The 22,674-nt window shown below is 35.9% G+C and overlaps 3 protein-coding genes across 3 annotated transcripts; all 3 read right to left on the bottom strand.

Annotated features, from left to right (window-relative positions):
* Positions 1-978: 978 nt before the first annotated feature.
* On the bottom strand, positions 979-1,938 carry LOC119254975 (putative olfactory receptor 56B2). The gene has a single exon (XM_037521999.1). The coding sequence runs from the start codon at positions 1,936-1,938 to the stop codon at positions 979-981; it is 960 nt and encodes a 319-aa protein (XP_037377896.1).
* A 4,781-nt stretch (positions 1,939-6,719) lies between these two features.
* On the bottom strand, positions 6,720-8,162 carry LOC119254976 (olfactory receptor 52N4-like). The gene is made up of 2 exons (XM_037522000.1): positions 8,133-8,162; positions 6,720-7,754 (listed from the first exon to the last, which is right to left on the bottom strand). Exons 1-2 carry the CDS (start codon positions 8,160-8,162, stop codon positions 6,720-6,722), a joined length of 1,065 nt encoding a protein of 354 aa, XP_037377897.1.
* A 5,074-nt stretch (positions 8,163-13,236) lies between these two features.
* On the bottom strand, positions 13,237-14,293 carry LOC119254625 (olfactory receptor 52N4). Its single transcript, XM_037521725.1, has one exon. It carries the CDS (start codon positions 14,289-14,291, stop codon positions 13,323-13,325), a length of 969 nt encoding a protein of 322 aa, XP_037377622.1. The 5' UTR covers positions 14,292-14,293; the 3' UTR covers positions 13,237-13,322.
* Positions 14,294-22,674: the final 8,381 nt, after the last annotated feature.

Consider the following 22,674-nt stretch of genomic DNA (forward strand, 5'->3'; position numbering starts at 1 on the left):
ATTTGAGGAATATATACGTAGAAGTTGAATTGCTGGTCACATGGTAACTAGTTTAAACATTTCTGGTACTAGCCAAGCAGTACTCCTGTAATATTTTAAATGTATAATATATACCAGCAACCTACAAGGAGTCCATTACATGCAAAATAGGGTCTTTTATTGTGGTTTTGATTTTAATTTCTGCAATGATGTTTAGCATTTCTTCATGTGCCTGCTTGCCATTGGACTCTCCTTTAAAGAAATGCTTACTCAAGGTCTTTATTTTAAAAAGACATGACACATTAGAAAGCAAAAGGCAAATGAAGCAAGTCCTGTACTTTCAGTAATTACATCAATGTACATGGATTAACTCTCTAATTAAAAAGAAGAGACTGGCAGGCCTCCCTGGAGGCGCAACCTATGAAGCTGTCTGCAGCCACCGCAGCACGAGTCCGATCCCCGGCCAGCCAGAGAGCAACCCACATGGCGCAGCAGACCTCTCCTAACTCTACTGCTACTCCCTTCAGCAGTGTATTTCAGTCAATCTGCTTATTCTGTCTCTGGTGACTCCTCTCACTCCCCACATCTCTGGCCTGTACCCCAGTTCTTGTATGCATAAATAAATCCTAAAAGAAAAAAAAGAGACTGGCAGATATACACCCTAATAATCTCTGTTCACCATTGTCTGGAAGGTTCAGCAAATGTAAATTAGGTAGAAATGATAAGAGTTTTCCATTTGTCCTTCCTCTAATTCCTTGAGACAAGAGGCATCACTGTATTTTCTTTTTGATGATGATCTTTCTTATCAACGATGATTACAAACAGTAATTTCATCACTTTTCTGAAGTTTCCTTTTTTTTTTTTTTGCCACAGATTCCTTACACTCTTTGAAAAGCTGCCCCGATGTCCATGTTCCTTAGTTCTTCTGCCATTTGCAATCATTAAGGAGTATATTGGATAATATGTGAGGATATTACAAAAGTGAACAGCTTCACTATGTTAGTCGCCCTTGGTGTTTAGCTTCAGAATTTTATACAAACCCTGCCTGAGCTCCTTGTTTTTGAGTGCATACACCATGGGGTTAAGAGCAGGAGGAATGACATTGTGTAGCACATTGAGGAGAACTGGGACCAGGGGCACTGTCATTGATGCACTATGAGTGATGGAAATGACAACAAGGACAGTGTAAAAGAAAAAGATTAGGATGAGGTGGGATGTACAGGTACTAAGGGCCTTGGATGCTGCTTCTGTTGACTTCAGCTTCAGCACAGAGTGAAGTATCAAAGCATATGATAAAATTATCAAACCGAGGTCACTTCCCATGATTGTCCAGGCCAGAAGTATCTGGTAGATGCTGTTGATTTTCCTGTCATCACAAGATAGGCTAGTGACTCCAAGATTAGAGCATAGACAGTGCTCAATTTGGTTCTGGAAGCAGTAATGTCTCTGAGCAGCCAACACAGGCACCGGAATGGTAAACAAACTATTCCTGATTGTCATGAGCGTGGCTGCTTTGACCACGAAAGATACGGTTATTATAGATGGATAGTGTAGTGGTCTACAAATGGCTACATATCTATCTATAGCCATGCAGACAAAGATACCTGACTCCATGCCCACAAAACAATGTATGACATATATCTGAGCAAAGCACTCCGGGAGACTGATGGCCTTAGCATTGAACCATAAAATGGCCAAGATCTTGGGCATGATGGTGGTAGCCAGGCCCATGTCTACCACGGCCAGGATGGCTAGGAAATGGTACATAGGCTGGTGCAGTGCTGCTTCTTGACTGATGATAATCAGGATAAGGATGTTGGCACTGAGAGCTAAGAGGTAGAGCAGAGCCAGGGGCAGGGAGAGCCAGTGCTGCCAGCTGTGAATGCCTGGAAATCCCATCAGAATGAATTCAGAAAACTGGAAATTAGAGCTGTTGGAATCTCTAAGATCCTGGAACATCCTTTAATAAAAAGAAAAATATTCAAGTGTATAATTCTTGACAATCTCTCTGACATAGTTTAAAAATATGTGAACCTGGTCCATGTTTAAAGAGGGAGATTCTTCATTAGTTTCATCTCTCCACTAACATTAATCAGATATTTCTAAGGAAGCTTGAACTGTGGGGGCACATACTATGTGTTAACTCAGTTCATCCTCACGAAAACTCTATAAGGCAAGTCAAATTCTCTATTCTATTTTGTGCCTTCCCATACTTACTTCAATTATCAACTTCTTCAGGAACAATCCAATTCTTGTTAGAGAGGATAAAGAGCCTTACTTGAAATTTTCTTAATATGGTGTAATTGGAAAAGTGACAATCTTTGTTGGTAAAGATGGGCCTTTTTTCAATATAGCATCATGTTATAAAAACCTATTTATATTATCGAATAAAGCATAGCTTAACCAAATATTTAATATTTGGGTTTATTTATATGTGTATTTGCAGTGTGTAGGAAGACATCATCCATTTATTAGCTATTAATAGATGTTACTGAGTGGATGAACTCAGTATGAAATTAATGAATAAGTGAATCAGTTTAATAATAGGTTTCAAGGATTGTTACACTATATTCCAAATATCATTTTTTTGTAAAGCATAAAGGAACTACCAGAAGAAACAAAACTATACCTATTTTATAAATCAAAATAAAACTTAAGTTTCTATAAGAAAAAACATCTTTTATCATAAAATAGAAAAATTTAGCTCACTCCAATTTAGCTTACTACTAATACTAACAATGAAAACCCTGTCGCTAGTCCCACTTTTTATATCTTTAATACCTTAGTTTCTTGATACAAAACAGTGAACTGCATATAATGGGGTCCAGATATTCTGGATTTTGGTCCAAAAAATCACAAGTCGACTATATGAAACATACACTTATGCATACACTTACATAGCGTCCAGTCTCTAAATCCGTCGATATTTGTACTACTGAAGAGAGATCTTTAATAAAAAGTGTGCCTTATGTATCCCAAGGGAATATTGCACAACATTGCAGACACAGATGTGGGTGTGTAATCAACTTAGTCCCTATGGAGGAGGAAAATGAGTGAGAGCTCATTCTTACCACCTGTAAAGACATATTTAAGAGAATCATTTCATATAAATGTATCTATGTCTGCGTCTTTGCATGCAAGCAAGTATATACAGAGACAAGAGTGAGCACCACAATATTTAATAAATATTAGCAGTTAGGACTCTTTATTGAAGAGTTTGGTTTCTTTCTGTCAGTTTCTGAAGAGACAAGTTAAAAGTACTTATAAAGACTCATAATGTTTCAATCACTCTCAAAAATATTCATCCATATGTTCCTTTATTTGGTTATTTAGTTTTTCATGTGAGAATGATGAATATATTGACATTGTAGAATTTCAAGTTTATTTTGTATATATATTGAGTTAGGAATATCTGGGACCCCAAATTTTGAGCTAATTATAGTGGTGATAATAACAATAGTAATAGTAAAAAACAAACAAGCACAATTAGTGAGTTTAGTTTTATATTCCTTTATTATATAATAAACATGATGTCTACATATTTTTAGTAATTTAAAAATAAAAATGAGCTTTGAAAATGATAAATTGAACCTTTAAATAAAAAAGGGTTAAACAACTACATATACTTCACATATATTTTCTATATGTTTTTGAAAAGTTTGGACAATACCATATTAAAACATAAATTCTGCAATTCTCAACTGACATTATACAATAAGTACATTTAAATCATATGATTAGTGATATCATTTTCAACCACATCAAAAAGAATGAAACACCTAGGAAGAAACTTAAATACACAGCACAAAATAAAACATGAAACTGATCATAAGCATAGCCAGGAATGTTCATAACCAGCAGTGTCAACCCAGTGAAACAGCCAAATTTAGTATATTAACTAAACCTGTTGCTAAAGCACTATTAGACAAAATTCAGGCATAGGCCAAATGGTTCGATGCAAGGCCCACTTAGACTCCATAGTTCTCTGATCTATGCTTTAGTTCTCTGATTTAACTATATCCCTTTAGTTCACAGATCTCTGACAACATGAGAATAAAAAAACAAATTAAGAAAATTAAATCCAAAAATTATTTGGTGTTTTCCAGGGATGGGGATAGGAAGCAAAGGGAAGTCTTTCAGTGGATCTAGAGTGTCAGTTGCAAGATGAAAAGTTCTAAAACTGTTCCACACCAGTGTGAATATAATTAACTATTATACCGCATACTTAAAAAGTTAATATGGGGCCTCCCGGGTGGCGCAGCGGTTGAGCGCTAGGTTGCGAAGCTGCCCAAAGCCTCTGCGGCGCCGGTTCGATCCCCAGCTGCTCCCCAGTCACCAGAGGAGGGTCCCACATGGCGTGCAGACCTCTCCTGCCGCCCGCTGCTCCCCTCAGCAGTGTACTTCAGTCCTTCTGCCTGCTCTGCTCCCCGCTCTGGCTCTGGTGAATTCTCTCACCCTCCCGCCCTTCTGACTATACCCAGCGCTTGTATAAATAAATAAATAAATCTTTTTTAAAAAGTAGTTAATATGGTAATTTTTATGTTATTCTTTTTTTTAATGCTTAATAGACTTTTCCAATGAAACTACCTTACTGTGAAGAGTGCATTTTTAAGTAAAAATTCCCTTTTAAGACTATTCAGATTATATCTCTCCCTTGAGTAATTTGTGGTAGTTTTTATTTTCTGAGGAATTGGTTCACTGCATCTTAGTTATCAAATGTTTTTGGTTCGAGTCTTCCATAGTATTCTTTTATTATTTTTTCATGTCTTCATAGTCCAATATGACATTCCATTTCATTCCCAGTATCATTAATTTGTTTTTACTCTTTTTTCCTTGTTGCTATTGCTAGAGGTTCTAATAATTTTTTGAAATAACACGCTCTAAGCTTTAAGGTTTTCTCTTTAGTTTTCCATTCTCAATTTCATTGATTTCTGCCCTATTCTTTATTTTGTCCTTCTTTTACTAGCTTTGTGTTTATTTTCTCATTTTTCCCAAGATTTCTTAGGTAGGAGTTTAGATTATTGCTTGGAGACTTTCTTTCTTTTCTAATATATGTAGTCAATTCTCTAAAGTACTCTTTCAACAATACTTTAGTGTGTTCCAGAATTTTTCATGTATTTATTTTTATTCAGTCAGTGTATCTTTTATTTCCTTTAAGACTTGCTCTTTGATTCATTTTGATCTATTTATAGTGTTTTTACAGTGTATTTCTTTGCACAGATTCTTCAGGAGTTGTGCTATATCTCATATTTATATCCATAACTTATTGAGGTCTCCTGAAATCATTAATTTTCCAGTGCGAGTGATGTATGAAAACTGTATCCTCTGATATATCTTTTCATTCTATCTCATTTGCAGTTCTCTTAAATCTTTCAACATACATTGGAGCCATATCAGCAGTTATACTTATGCTCCTTCAATAGTAAAACATGACTTAGAAAATTGAAAATGAGAAGAAAACTTCCTTTTCTTTATCCACTTCTTATTGCTTACTATTTCTCTTCTTTCTAGATCCCAAGCTTTCTTCTTCTTTTTCTTTTTTAAGATTTATTTATTTATTAATACAAGAACTGGGGTACAGGCCAGATTCGTGGGAGGGTGAGAGGACTCACCAGAGACAGAGCGGAGAACAGAACAGGCAGACTGACAAAATACACTGCCGAGGGGAGCAGTGGGCAAGACAGGAGAGGTCTGCCGTGCCATGTGGGACCCTCGCCCGCCAGCCAGGATCAAACCCGCCCTGCAGAGCCTGCGGACAGCTTCACAGCGCTGTGCTCAACCACCTGCGCCAGCAGGGGAGGCCCACCAAGTTTTCTTCTTTTATCCATTGACTGTTTATACAATTTCCCTTGACCATGTAAGCAGTTCTCTAAAGGAAACATGGCCAGATGACTAACCTATATGCAAATTACAATCCTGAGACTGAAACCTAATTAGATTAATGACCTCATGGGGTATTCACTAGCTTCTCCACAAAGAAAATGATACTGAGAAATTAGAGAAATTTTGGTAATATAGCCATATTTTCCAGAGAAAAGTAACAATTGTCTTTCAGACTGAAAATTTCAATCACTATTTGGAATAAAAAAACAAACAAGTGAAAATGTGACAACAGATAATTTCTTTCTGGTTTGTTCTTTTTTTTATGATTTACTCAGTTTCTGATTATTATTATTTATTCTGGAAACTTGCATTAATGATGAGACTTAGTCCACAGGGATGAGGAGGATAGAAGAAAATTCACAGAGAGATTTGGGGCAGGGGCATGTCCATGATTTGGGGAATCTGAAGACACTGAATGCCCCGTTCAACACCTTCCATTGTGCTGAGCAAAATGAGTCTCTTGAAAAGGCATCACTACTTGGCTATTATGAATAATGTGCTATGAACTTAGGAGTACATAAATCTTTTCATATTAGTATTTTTTATTCTGTAGGTAGTAAATACCTAACAGTAGTGTTGCTGGATCATATGGTATTTCAATTTTTTTTTTTTGAGGAATCTTCATGACACTTTCTATAGTGGCTCCACCAAATTACATTCCAAGCAAAAATTGGTGGGTGAGCAAGCCATGTACACATAAGGAGCTGTGCAGTGGTCCTCCCAACATTGCATGGTTATGGAGACTAGTGGCAAATCATTAAAACTTAAAAAAAAAAAAGGCATCCTTAGACTCTTATAAGATAGGCAATAGAAATATTACCTTTTCTTTTCCATTTCTTCCCTGGAAATTATTCTTGTCATGTACTACGTGATTTTATATCCTTAGAACCAGAAAGCATTCTTATGATACAATCACGTATCTGCTTGGTTTTAACTCCATAGACAATAGGATTCATAGTGGGAGGCAAGAGAAGATAAATATTGGCCACGATGATGTGGCAAGATGGAGGGATTGTGTGGCTTCCGAAGCGGTTAAAAAAGAAACAGAACAAAGCGGGGCTATAGGAGAAAACAATGGCACAGATGTGGGCAGTGCAGGTGCTGAAGGCCTTCTGCCGAGCATCTGCTGAGGAGAGGCTGATCACTGCCCGCAGGATCATGGTGTAGGAGACTGTGATACACAGGATGTCAAAGCCCCCAATCAGGAGGACAACCGTTAAGCCATAGATAATGTTGGCCTTGATATTTCCACAAGATAACTTGGCTACAGAGAGCTGGTCACAGTAGGTATGGTGTATTATATTACCTCGGCAGTAGGGCAGTCTTCTGGTGATGAAAATCAAGGGGATGACAAGCAAAACTGCTCTCAGGAAAGTGGCAAGGCTAACCTTGGCAATGACTGGGTTGGTGAGGATAGTGGAATAGCGCAGAGGGTAACAGATGGCCATGTAGCGGTCCAGAGCCATGAGCATGAGCACCCCGGACTCCATGCCTGTGAAGCTGTGGATGAAGAACATCTGGACCAGGCATTCTTCAAAGCTGATTTCCTTGAGATGAAACCAGAAGATGCAAAGAGTTTTAGGTATTGAACAAGAGCACATGACGAGGTCAGTTAGGGAAAGCATGGCCAAGAAGTAGTACATGGACCTGTGCAGGGAGTCCTCATAGAAGATAAGGTAGAGGAGTCCACAGTTCCCTACCATAGCCACCACATACATGGAGCAAAATGGGAAGGAAATCCAAAGATGAATATCTTCCAGTCCTGGGATCCCATTAAGAATGAATGAGTCTGGGGTCACATCTGTTTGGTTCCGCATTCTCACCACTAGGCAGGTAAAATCATTAAAAAGCTTGTAGAGTTTTAGTTGTGTTTCTGTTAGTTTTTGACTCTCCTAGATTTGAAAAAAATAGAAAAAAAGTATCTCAGCTAGATTCTCTTTGTGTCTCTTTTTCTCGCTGTCCCTCATATCTGCTAAATATTTCATCTGATTATTGAAGCACCAAAATGTTAAATGCCAGAAAATGTTTACTTAAGCATTGTTTAAGCAAGTATGGATTTTTTAATTCATTAATTTATCAATCTATTCAATAACTACACATTTTGCACCTATTATGTTCCAGATTCTATCACTGATATTTTGCTACATCATTTTAAAGCAAAAAGACATAGATTTTTTTTTTATTTATAACCAATTGTAATTACCCTATGACCTTTCTGACTAATTTTTGTTATAATATCTTGTTTAAAAATAAATTACTGTGCACCTCACCTTTGGGTGGTTTCTTATGGGAAATCTCATTGATAACCACTCCAGTGATACAATCATTAAGTTTAATATGCATTTATTAATGTTCTTCTTCATTAACACATAATATTTGTTTAATATATATACCAGTTACAGTTTAAGCATTTTATAATATTAACTCATTTAATCTCACTACAAGCCCAGGAAGTATTCTTATTAACCTGTACTGTACAATTAAGTAAATGGAGGATATATATAGATGAGGTTTCTTCATATATGAATTCCAGAGGCACTTCAATTTCCTAACTGTGGGTGGATACAAGAAGGGGACCATTCTGAAGATAGAGTGCCAATCTCTAAAGTCTCATAATAAAATTTGCAAATTTTTAAGCTTATAAAGAATAAGTTATTGATAAAATCAATTTCTTTCACTATTTTAACATCATGGTATGGAAATATTATGTTATTGAATTATCCACATTTAATGAACCATTACTACTTAGGACAGATTGTATTTTAAACTTGTAGTATATAGAAGACACTTCGTATATGTTAGATGTAAATAAGTATTTTTGGATGAATGAATCATGTCTTATTCTTGCCTGTACTGTGGTCTAAATATCCTTACTTGGAAAGCACAGAGGAACCATAAGAAGAAATAAATCTATAGTGTCTACTTCATGAATCACCAGAATTATAAATTGAAGAAAACCATCATGAAAAATGTACTACGGATATACAACATAAGAGTTCTGTTTCCATTGACATCAAAAATGCCACCACGGTTCTTTCTATAGGTGTGTAAATGTATTCACTATATTGAAAACAGTATTTTATTGTTCAGATTAATTTCATAGATATTATTAAAAGAGATAAAAATCATAATATGTATATATGTTCCTAAGCCTATATGTATAAAATTATTGAAGTAAATCAACATTTAAAATAATTTTTGATAAATGTTTGGCCATAATACACTAGATTATCATAAGTTATTTAAAATATGGTATTGCTATTCATTTCTCCTTCATACATTTGAACTAAACATGACTTTTTTGTTACATAATACATTTAGATCCTATCTTTATTACATATGTGAGCATGATTAAATATCCATGTTTATACCAATGCAATGTAGTTTTAACCACAAAATAATAAGACATTTTCTTAAAAAAAAATTAGATGACTTCAATGCATCATAATTCAAATTTTCTTGCATGGAAATTGAGGTTGTGAGTAATGACAAGTGGATAGGAATGGGAACATAGCACATGAATATCATCATTTAAAAGGCACAACTTTGATATACTCTGTTACATGTTTCCATTTTCAAAACCCATATATAGGGCCTCCCCGTTGGAGCAGTGGTTGAGCGCTGGGTTGCGAAGCTGCCCAAAGCCTCTGCAGCCCTGGTTCGATCCCCGGCTGCTCCCCGGCCACCAGAGGAGGGTCCCACATGGCGCGCAGACCTCTCCTGCCGCCCGCTGCTCCCCTCAGCAGTGTACTTCGGTCCTTCTGCCTGCTCTGCTCCCCGCTCTGGCTCTGGTGAATTCTCTCACCCTCCCGCACTTCTGACTGTACCCAGTGCTTGTATAAATAAATAAATAAATCTTTAAAAAAAAACAAACTCATATATATATAGTAAGTTTGTTTCTTACCTCCTAGTCTTCAATTTTTAACCCCCATCATCTTTTCACATGACAGAGAGTTTTTCCAGGTAAATGTTATCTAAAATTGATGAAATGAAGTCATCACTAAGTCTCTCTGGAAATAAACCAGAATCATTGGATTCTCATTTTGAGCAACAAGTAGAGGGCAAATAAGGAGGAAGAAGTTTCAAGAACAACAATCAAGAATTACTTTTTCATTATCCCTCTGTTTCTTCTTGTTATGGAGGTGATTGGTATTTGATTTCCACTAATGATCCTCATTTGGTTACAGAAATAGCATACACATTCACAATCATCATGGAAAGTAAATTAGAATTATAATTTGATAATTGAGGGAATAAACATCTTCCAGTCTCTAATCTCCCACATTTCAATGGCCTGAAATCTGTATTTCTAAGAATATAATGTCTTCATTAAGATATCAAAACCTCTCTCCACCTTCCCTCAATTCTTAATAAAAAATCCTGTTGCTAGTCCCAACTTTTATGCCCTGTAATACCTTAGTTTGTGGAGAATAAAGCATTCAGTTGAAATAAATCTGGTTCACTTGATCAGAATTTGGTACTAAAACATCACAATTCTACAGTATATATATATATATATACACACACAGTCCTCAGCTTCTAAACCCCTTAACATCTGTACTACTGAACTGGGAATTGAAGAAAAACAAGTGTGTTTCATATCTCAGGGGGATATTTCAGAATGTTACTGGCACAGGAGCTATAGTAGTGATCAAGTTAACTTCAATGGGTGGAAAAACATGGAAGCCTTCCATTCTTACTCCTGCATGAAGATATTTAAGTGAGTTATTTTATATGTATGTATCTACATGCTGTGTTTCTGCATGAGCATGTATTTAATGGAGAGGAATTAAAATAAACACAAGTTGATTTTAATGAAAATGAGTGATTTTGTATTTATTACATAGTAATTCTTTCTATGTAAAGGCTTTGTGGGACACATGTTAAGTACAGGATGATTCAGTCATTCACACCTCTTTCATTTTTCCTTTCATTCATTTATCTTTTCATGTCCCTAAGTAACATCATTGAGTATCTTGGACTCCCCAAATTATTGTTGGAACTATACAAAGATGATCAGATGACATGGAGCCTGGTTTTCAAGAAGCATACTTTAAACTGAATTAGAAGATGAATATTATGGTATTCTAGAAAATCATCGAAAGTTCATACTTGTCATATATATTAGGTTAGGAATAGTTAGCTATCTAAACCATGCTATGATGATAATCATGATGATGATAGTAGCAGTAATAAAACATAACCAATTTCAATTTTATATTTCTTTAATTAGATAATAAAAATAATACCTACATATTTTGATTAATTTGTAACAATAAACATTTCTAACAATAAAATAAAATTAATATGAAGATAACATGTTTTTGTTATCTATGTATCTGTCATCTATCTAGTAATCAATCTTTTAATATATAGTAGTCATATATGTTCTTGAAAAAAGCCTGGATGAAAACATATATACTATTATTTTTTGGAGCATTTATGTTTCTTTCATTTTACACGAAATGATATGACAAATATACACACTGGAAAACTTTAGCACAATTGTTTAACCGTTATTTTTTTATTGAGACTCATAAAATTAATAATTTTGATAATGGGAGAGTGTACAATTCAGTGAATTTTACTATATTCACAACTTTTGTAATCATTGCTTCTACCTAATTCTGAAATACTTCCATTATATTATCAGGATTCAGTAAGAATCACTTTGATTGCCTCATCCCACTCCCGCCACTTGGCAAACATTAACTTGCATTCTCTTGGAATCTTAAATATGTATCTTTTTGTGTCTGACTTTTCTCATTTAGAATGTCTCAAAGTTCATCCATGTTGTTGCAGGTATGGATCCTTGATAGCTTTTTGCTAACTAATAATGATCCATTTGATGGGTATGTCTCATTGTGATGTTTAATTTTATGTGTCAACTTGAGTGCCATGGGGTACCCAGATTAAATACTATTTCTGGGTGAGTCTCTGAGGGTATCTTGAAGGTTTAAGCTACTTCATGGTATTGCTGCTTCTGAATTCATTTTTTGGTCTATGGAGACCTGAAACCACCACTAGACCCCTAATGCAACTGTCCTAGATAACAACAAATTTAAGTTGTTAATAATGACTTTTCCAGTAGTCCTTCCTTGTGGTTAACAGCCTCTGCCATTACCCAAAACCTCATCCTTGTGCTTTTCTTAGAAAAGACCCCTGTGTAGCTAGCCAAAACCTCATTCCTTTTGGTTGAAATTGCACCCACGGACCATAGTAGAGGCATGTGCCCCAGTATTGCTTTTCTCTCTGCCTACAGCATCTTGACTTCCCCAAGTGGCCCCTCAAAATGTGCTGTGTACTTCCTACAGGACTGGTGAGCCCTAATTTCCTGTTTTACCTTCCTTGTCATTTTTTATTAAACAGTGACTCACCATCTAGCACCACAGGGTTTTTCTTACAAATGGTAGTTTAACTACATTATAACGAGATATTTTCAGAGGTTAGCATTTGAATTGGTGGACTCAATTATATAGAATTTCCTCTCCACTGTGTATTATCCAATACATCAAGGATCTGAGTCCTTGATCTCAGACTTGCATTTGCATCAGTGGCTGCCACTGTTTTTCAAGCTTCACACTTGATTGAAGCACAACACTGATTTCCCTGTTTCTTTAGCTTATCGGCAGATTGTGGGACTTTTCATCCTCTGTAATCATATGATACTCATTTGGTTTATCCACTTGGTAGTTAACAGTCATTTAAAGTTTTCCACTTTTTGGCTATTAACGCTACCCTGAACATCTGTACACAAATTTTGCTGGAAAAGTCACCTTTAATGTTTTTTATATAGTCCTAGGGTTGGAATTGTTGGGTCATAGGGTGGTTCTGTTTTAACTTTTTGCCACACTGTCTTCCATGATGTATGTACCCATTTATACTTCTACCTGCAATGTGCAATGATACCAATGTATTCAGCTCATTATAAACACTTGTCATTCTCTGCTATTTAATTTATATTTAGTCATTACAGTGGGTGTGAACTGATATCTCATTGTGATTTTGATTTGAATTCTTTAATGGCTAATGATGTCAAATATAGTTTCTTGAGCTTGTTAGTCATTGGTTGTGAGTAAAAATATGTGTACATATATATTCCAGGAGTGAGCAACAATGGACTTACAATCTGAAATTATAATTACTACTTGGAAACAGGATGAACTCCATTTCTTTTTTTCATGAAAATAAGCAAATACATTTATTTATCCTACTAAGTTATTTAGGCTGGTACGTTTGTTTTAGGCTAATCCTTCACAGCAGTTAAAAGGAAAAAATTCATAGAAAAATTGGCAGTAATGCCAATGATATTGAAATTCTCAAAACATGTACCTAGAAGTAGACCATTCAACAAACTCCAATTTCTGAGGCCAGAATAGTAGTGCCAGAATGATTGGCTTCTGTTTAACAGCTACCTAGAAGCATCATTCCTCATCTCTTCTCTCCTGGAAAATCTCTACTCATATGCTATGGGATTTGGAATCCTTAGAACCTGAAAGGATCCTGATGACACAGTCTCGTATCTGCTTGGTTTTCACTCCATAGACAATAGGATTCATAGTGGGAGGCAAGAGAAGATAAATATTGGCCACGATGATGTGGCAAGATGGAGGGATTGTGTGGCCTCCGAAGCGATGGGAGAAAAAGGAAAAGAAAGCAGGGCTATAGGAGAAAACGATGGCACAGATGTGGGCAGTGCAGGTGCTGAAGGCCTTCTGCCGAGCATCTGCTGAGGAGAGGCTGACCACTGCCCGCAGGATCATGGTATAGGAGACCGTGATACACAGGATGTCAAAGCCCCCAATCAGGAGAGCAACCATTAGACCATAAATCGCATTGACCTTGATATTTCCACAAGATAACTTGGCTACAGACATGTGGTCACAGTAGGTGTGAGGTATCATATTACCTCTGCAGTAGGGCAGACGTTTGGTGAGGAAAGTGAAGGGGATGACGAGCAACACTCCTCTCAGGAAAGTGGCAAGGCCAACCTTGACAATGACTGGGTTGGTGAGGATAGTGGAATAGCGCAGAGGGTAACAGATGGCCACGTAGCGGTCCAGGGCCATGAGCATGAGCACCCCGGACTCCATGCCTGTGAAGCTGTGGATGAAGAACATCTGGACCAAGCATTCTTCAAAGCTGATTTCCTTGAGATGAAACCAGAAGATGCAAAGACCTTTAGGTATTGAACTAGAGCACATGACGAGGTCAGTTAGGGAAAGCATGGCCAAGAAGTAGTACATTGGCTTGTGCAAGGAATCCTCATAATGAATGAGGCAGAGGAGTCCACAGTTCCCTACCATAGCCACCACATACATGGAGCAAAATGGGAAGGAAATCCACACCTGTATGTCTTCCAATCCTGGTACTCCATTCAGAATAAATGAAGCTGGAGTAACGTCTGTTTTGTTCAGCATTCTGATCATCAGTTAGGCTGAAATTTTATGTGGATTTTCCTAGAATTAAAAAAAAGAGAAGAGGAAAATATGGTACTATCTGCCACTAATCGCCATATTTAATGCATTTTAGTGATGAAGCAATCACATTTTCAGAGAGTTGGGGAGTAACATATTTGTTCATTTGTTGTTTATCTATTCATTGATTCATTTAACAAATTCTAATTCAGCAATCCAAGTCCTTATCACAGATGCCGACTGTACATTACATTTTAAAAAGGCAAGTTCCTATCGTCATGTATTTATCATCAAATATAATTGTGTAGACTTCTAAAGGGACTTTTATCAGGATTCCTTAACTGACAGTAATTTTATGCATCTGAGACAACATTAAGCCTTCTAATTTATGCTAAAGAAACACTGTAGACTATAGAGAAAAAAAATTTTGATAAATATTTCTGGATTAGTGAGATCTATATAAGGTAAAAAGAAACACATCTTATTCCCTAAATCATAACATACAAAAGGCCAATTTTAGAATATTGTTACAGCTAATTATGAAATGCAAGTATGCGTTCCCTTTGATATTTTGAGGAGATCAAGATTATTTAAAAACGGGAAACACATCCATTAAAAAATGACAGATTGAATCATTTAAATCAATTAAATTAAATTTATGAATGAAAAGATATAAAACAAGAAAATATAAGCTGCAGACTAGAAGATACAATGTATGTCTCCAACAAAAATGTATATCAAAAGTGGATAAAATGCTACAATATTAAAAAGAAAAAGGGGGGCCTCCCTGGTGGTGAAGGATGTTAAGATGCAACCTTATGAAGCTATCCGCAGCCAGGGAGCTACCCACATGGTGCAGAAGACCTCTCCTGACTCGCCCGGTGCTCCCCTCAGCAGTGTATTTCAGTCAATCTTCCTGTTCCGTCCCCCACTCTGTCTCTGGTGAACCCTCTCACCCCTCCCCCCGACACCTCTGGCCTGTACCCTGGTTCTTCTATGCATAAATAAATAAATATTAAAAAAAAGAAAAGGGAATAGAAAGGGATGGATTATTTAAACCTATATTATACAAAAGAGGAATAAAATTTCAATAAATGCAAAGTCACAGACTTTCATAGTCATCAAGAAAATAAACACAAGGGCCTCCCCGGTGGCGCAGTGGTTGAGCGCTGGGTTGCGAAGCTGCCTGCAGCCTCTGTAGCGCCGGTTCGACCCCGGCTGCTCCCCGGCCACCGGAGGAGGGTCCCACATGGCGCACAGACCTCTCCTGCCGCCCGCTGCTCCCCTCAGCAGTGTACTTCGGTCCTTCTGCCTGCTCTGCTCCCCGCTCTGGCTCTGGTGAATTCTCTCACCCTCCCGTGCTTCTGACTGTACCCAGTGCTTGTATAAATAAATAAATAAATCTTTAAAAAAAAAGAAAAAAAACACAAGAGGAAAAATAAAAGAAAATAAACACAAATTAAATCTTCACAACATAGCACTACACACCAAATTAACAGCTAAAATTTAAAAAATGGCAAGTATTGATGATGATATGGAACAATTGTAATTTTCATTTGCTGCTGGTAAGACCATAGAGTTGAACGATTCTTGGCATAACTTGTAATGATCAACATGTATGACTGTCAGTTTCATTTGTAACAAAACTCCCAACACTTTGTCACCAGAAAACACCAATTACAAAGTTTAGAGCAATATATGCAGCGCTATTTATAAAAGGTAAAATCTGGAAACAACCCAAATGCCCAAAAATAGACGATTAGATCAAGAAGATGTGGTGTATATACACTATGGAATATTACTCAGCAATCAAGAAGATAACCTCATGACATTCGCAGCAACATGGATGGAGCTAGAAGGAATTATGCTCAGTGAAATAAGTCAGAGGAAAAGAAAAATATCAGATGGTTTCACTTATAGAGGAATATAGGGGAACCAAATAAGACATAAGGGTAAAAAAATAATAACAGTACAAAACACAACACAACAAAATAAAAACAGACAATTATAAGCCAGAGACATCCTGCAGGGGAGGAGGAGGGAGAGGGATGAGAAGGAGGGAGGGAGGAGCATAGGGGACTGAGGTGATGGTGCACAGGTGCATTGGTGTAGGAAATTCTACAGGGACCACATATGGGGGGGAAGCAAACATTTAAAAATGAACAATGATGTAAAATATATATAAATAAATATATTTTTAAAAAAAGTTTAGAGCAATATGATCTATAGTATTTTAGTAATTTAATACTAGAAATTACTTAAATGTCCATCCATTCATGTCAGTTGAGTAAATTTTGATTTCTTCCCACAAGTAAATTCCACATAACAATGAGCATAAACAATTTACAACTACATCCATTTTATGGATAAATCTCACAAACTTAATTTTTTAAACTATATGCAAAATAGTAGTTAATTCTTGATGCTGTTTATATACAAAACATGAACCAAATTAATTAAACATTTAGGAGAGTGTTTTTCCTAAGTAGGAGACTGAAAATTGGAAGGAAGCCTGAGATAAAGAGGTCTTGTGAGATATTGGGGCTATTCCCTTTCTTAATCAAGTTCTGAAGATTATGGCCTTCTTAGTTTTCTTAGTAGGGGCCACCCATATTTAGTGATTCTGGTTTTTTTTGTTTTTCAAATCTTTTTTTTTAGATATTTTGTGGAATCAAGTGGATGCATTTGTTTTCCTCATATCCGTCTCAGTCTTGCTTGATTCAGATTCTATTAATTAACAATGAGTAGATTTTTTTAATGCAGAATTATCAGAAAGTAAATTTTATAGCTTCATAATTCCAAATTATTATCAATAGATGCCCATTAATATTTTATACAGTCTTCAAAAAATTTGATATCACAGACTTAATTTAAAGATTTACAGGAATAAATCATGTAGCAAAGAATAAAAAGAACAGGTTTTCTCTGATCTACTTTGTATGGACTTCTGAAGAAGTCACACAAGAGTAACTCTAAAGGAAGTTAAGTGATCATGAATAAATCTGTCAATGAAGGAGTCATATACTGGAGACAACTGTAGCCAATTATTTTTCACTTGAGTCTTAGAGAACTTGAAAGATATATAGGGTAGGGCTAGGAGATGCTTTTGATTTTAGTTAATAAACAAAAGTTACTTGTTTGTTATATTGAAGAAACTGCCATTGTATATTTATGTTTAAATCTAGACTCATAATCTCTCCTACAACTAGATTGTTTTTCAAGTATTTTTTTATTTGGATAGAGATCCAATCAGTCAAACCAGAAACTAATAAACCAGACTCTACAGCCACAGGCATTTGTTCCTTATTGTGCTGATTTCTTGCCATTACTCATTCAAATGGCCCTCCTCTCCTTCCTGCTATTGCCTTAGTCTTGTGACCTAGTCTGTCTATCTCCCCAAGTACTTTTTTTTTGCAAGTAATCAGATCTTCTTAAAATTGTCATTTCTTTGCTTAAAATAACCCATCTCCTCACACTTTCTTTGTAATAAAGTTCAAATTCCTTCCTTTAGAGAACAAAAAACACTCTTAGAGATAAACAAATCCATTCAGTATCACTGCTTGGTTTTAACTTCCTTGTATCCTGCATTACAAATACACACAAGTATTTGTAGTTTTTGAGGTGTCTAAAGTCAATATTTTTGTCATGGTAAAAGCTATTGTAGATTTATAAACAAGAAAAAAATACACTGAAAATTATGTTTTAAAACACAAAGCATGAAAATTTTAAATGGAGAATTTTAAAGTAGAATTATTAAGAATTTAATTATATTGGAGGGATTTATTATTACTATAACTACTTATAAATAAATAAAAAAATTTATGGAAGAAATTAAAGCTCTACTGTGGCATCAACAACAAAAGATTGATATTAACAACTAGAAGCATATTTTTGCTGCCTCAATGTCTGAATAAACATATACTGCCTAATAATCATCCTTTTTAAATGGTGTATATAATTTGATAAATAGTAAAATCATCTAAATTTATTCATAGAAAACTTTATTAAATCAAAAATACAAAGAGTTAGAAATGAAGCTAGATTAACACTGGACTTTTATATGAGTGTTTTAGAGGATCTCAGTACAATAACTCCATTTCAAGAACTTCAAAGTATGTAATCTATTTGACCGCACAAGGCCTGGTATTTCTGCCAAACACTTACTTATTACTATGCATCCTTATATCAAATAGATAGCCTTGTATCTTTGATATTTCCCCCCCCCCCCTTTTTAAACTGCCTTTTCTTGATTGATATTTGTGGTAAGAGAATAGGCAGGTTCGAGCTCATGGAAAGAAAAGAATCTTATTAAAACTTTTACATAATTAGAAGTTAGCAGTATTGAAAATGTGAGTCTAGGATGTAAAAGAGTTAAGATATTAATCCTGAAGAATCTGGCAGTTATTTATAGATGAGGTAACTTCTAGAGCATCTTAAGAAACTTATATTTTCTAATTCTAACCCTAATCCCATTGAAAAGTCTCTCCAAGCTTCCATGCCCTGCTAGGGCAGAGGAGAAGGCCAGTCTCTTATGTAGAATGTTGCCAAAACAATATAATAAAGGGTTAAGGAAGAACGATTGGATGCTTAAGGATTTAGCCAATAGAACCACTTCAAGGTTTTAGTACTTACTGTGGTTATGAGCAGACACTCACATCCAGGGCTAGTGATGGCAGAGGTTTCTACTGAACAAAGACACAACTTTTTGAGAAATGATCTTTCACATGAGATGAAGATGACTCCTCAGCTGATTCACAATATAGAAACTATGAGCTTCTGGAATGTATGGAGAGTAGTAAGCAGTTCAGTGATCTAAGGAAAATAAACCTCCTTTGGAGATATGAAGAGAGAAAGGCCCACAGAGAAAGCCGAATTCCTAGGATGTTAAATCCCAAAAGACAGGGAAGGAGATTAAGTCTGAGACATCTTTCCAATTGTGTAAGCTGAGAACTTACACAAACAGAAAAATATGCTCATTTATGAAACCAAGATGGACCAAAAAAAGCCAGGCTGTTTTATTAGGGTGTTTGTATTATTGCTGAGTCCAAAAGCTTAGAGAATTCTAAATTCTCTGGTTAGAGGCTGTTTTTTTAAAAAACACACTCTCCGAAAGGTGAAAGTATTCACTCATTCTGCTATAGAGCAACCCCGATATTAAACGGGTTCCTGGCTGTGGGTCCTCACCCGCGCGCTTTAAAGGGACTTATGAATACTCTACTACAGACACACGCAAAAGGGTTAATAAAAGGTTTATTTACAAGAGAAAAAGAAATAAGGAAAATGTGCAACTCAGGGAGAAAATAGGGAAATAAAGTCTTTAATGCGTCCTACCCGATCCGACGACCTGGAAACCCCAAAGTCACTCTCAGAGCTAGACGGACGCCGCAAGCTGGCCGAGGGCCCCAAAATGGAGAGCCCCCCAAAGCCCACGTGTCTGCCTTTTGTATCCACCTGGCTGCTTAACCCCACCCTCAGGTCCCAGCCACCTTCCCTTTGGTGGTGATGGGATTTGGAGTTCCCAGTGTCTTTGGCTTTGACCTGGGGTGGGGGTGGAGTCCACAAAGCCTGTATGGAATTTGCTTTGGGACTGCCTTTTCCCCCTAACAATTCCAAAAACATATTTAGTTCCTACGTGGAACACATAAAATGATCAAAAAAACTGTAGTGGTGCTTGTCTTCATGGAAATTGAGGTCTAGATGGGGTATGGAGATAAAATACTAAATAAACAAAAGTCATTATAGCAGGATAAATGCCTTGAAGCAAAACTACCAAAAGATATGACAGCGTAAAATGGGAGAGTCTGTACAGTCTTGCTGTCCGAGGAGGATTTCTTGAAAAAACAGCAGCTTGTGGTTAGGTCAAATGTTTGAGTAAGAGTTAACTAAGGTGTGTATTTGGTGGAGGAAAAGGGGAAGAAATGCGAGCGATCATGTCACATTTGATGTAATAAAAGAGAATCTGGCTTAAGTCCTAAAGTGTGGTGGAAAATGACATATGACAGAAAATAGACCTGTTGCAGAAACAAGTTCATTGGAATCCAGCTCACCTCCAGAATGCCCAGACACTGATAACTACCTAAACGTGTGTGTGTGTACACATGTGTGCACGTGTGAATGCATGTGTGCACGAATATATTGATCAAAATGCGTGTACGTGTATGCAGAAAGACGGCTGGATATAGATCAGAAAAGAGTTATTTTAATGGAAACTAATACCACTTTAGAGCTTGGTTCATTTCCCAATAAAGTTTTGCGAAGGTCCTGGGGCAACAAGTTGAATACATTTATTTAAATAATGTGAATGATTTATTCACACAGTCATTCATTAAGTTACTATTTTAAAATTAATTTTCATAATACATTTTTTGGTTTTTCCTTGCAGTAGTATTTATCAGTGTATCTTTAAAATTCATTAACATGAATATATGTCCAGGTAAATACATTAATAGTAATAAGATGATATGTCATTATTCACAAATTACACAATTAATAATAGACAACTAGCATATTGAATGTTCTTCCAAAGAGAATTTATAAGACCACATAAGTGTTTATTAAATAGATGGAGATTTTATATTTTTTTTCTAATTTTGATGACCAGATTATTTTTTTATAATAAATATGTAACAATAAATGTATTTTTTGTGAAAAAGTGGATATGATATTTTACTGGGTAAAAAACTAGCCAACCCTTTCCTCAGGAGAGACACATAATATTTTTCAAGTTTGTTCCCTTCACAAAGATTTTTGAGAAGGTCTTATATAAAGCAAATTCCTTATAATGTATAGAGTTTCCATTCTGTCATGCTTAGAGCAATTTTATTTTTTAATTTTTTTTTTTTTAAATATTAAATTTTATTTTTATATTCCCCCATACAATTGCAAACGCCCCATTCTGACCCCAATCCTTCCCCTCCCGCCCCCCACCCCCCAAAAAGTGTCTCTGGTTCATAGTTTTTTGTTGATTTTGATTTTCACTTTCTTATATTCATTTTCCTGGTCCCTTATTTAAGTTTTCTAGATTCCTGCTATGAGTGAGACCATCCGGTATTTTTCTTTTTCTTTTTGGCTTATTTCGCTGAGCATGATCCCTTCCAGTGCCATCCATGTTGCTGCAAATTGCATGTGTTTATCTTTTTTGAATGCTGAGTAATATTCCATGGTATATATGTACCACATCTTCTTGATCCAGTCATCTATTTTTGGGCATTTGGGTTGTTTCCAAAGCTTAGCTATTGTAAACAGTGCTGCTATAAACATAGGAGTGCAGGTGCTCTTTGGAATTGATGTTTCTGTGTCCTTTGGGTAAATACCTAGGAGTGGAATTGCTGGATCATATGGAAGCTCTATGTTTAGTAGGTCCAGAAATCTCCACACAGCTGCTTAGAGCAATTTTAACTGGAGAAGTCTATACCAATTTTATTAGAGATATTTATATATCATTAATATTTGTAATTGTTTATTATCTAGAGAGTGACTATGTTTTTATTGCTAACTTTATTGCACTTAATTTTGGAAAATTGGTTTTATTATTTCTTCCTCGTGGACTTCAATAAAGCTTTGTTTTTGATCTAATAAAATTTCTTTGAGTACAAGAAGGAAAATACAGACATAGAAGGAGAGCTAGGATTGTGTAATACCACAGAAACTGCAGCCAATATAATTTGGAGTAGATATGTCTTGCTATTATGCAGTGCATTGTAAGGTAGTCCAAATGAAAAAGATTCCAGGTGACTTTGATAACAGATATTTGACTTTGACAATGGACAATTCCCAATCCCAATCCCAATTTATGATTTAAGTCAGATTATAATGAAGACAAGGAGTAGAAATCAAAACAGAAATAATTGGCTCCAAAAATAATTTCAGGAAACTGAATAAGGAAAAGTCCTTAAGGTCAAGGAAAATCTTGCCATTGGCTAAAAGTGCCAATAAAATCAAATAAGCTGTGACACAAGAAATAGAAGTAAATGATGGTCTGAGCGCCAATGAATATGATTTGAAAAGCGCTTCATCAGAAATAAGGAATTTGTAATAGATGAATGCAGTGAGTCTTCACTTAATGCCATCAGTAGCTTTTTGAAAACTGCAACTTTAAGTGAAATGACAAATAACAAAAAATCCGATTGATTCCACTTCAGTTGGAATTTACTGTTGTAAGAAATGATGTTATCCAAGGGCCTGCTATACAGGAAAGGAGGAAATAATGGCTGCATATGTCACAAGGACATGTGAGGAGTAGAAACGAGAGTGTTTACTTCCAATAAATTAATTTTCCTTCATGGAATGGAAATTAGGGCAATCTGGAAACCATGATGCACAGGAGATCTATAAGTATACCAATTTATTTTTTTTAAATAATAAATTTTATTTTTATATTCCCCCATACAATTGC

This window comes from Talpa occidentalis, unplaced genomic scaffold (assembly GCF_014898055.3).
Source record: "Talpa occidentalis isolate TD23 unplaced genomic scaffold, MPIMG_talOcc4v2.1 talOcc4.3, whole genome shotgun sequence".
In the NCBI taxonomy this organism is placed as follows: Eukaryota; Metazoa; Chordata; class Mammalia; order Eulipotyphla; family Talpidae; genus Talpa; species Talpa occidentalis.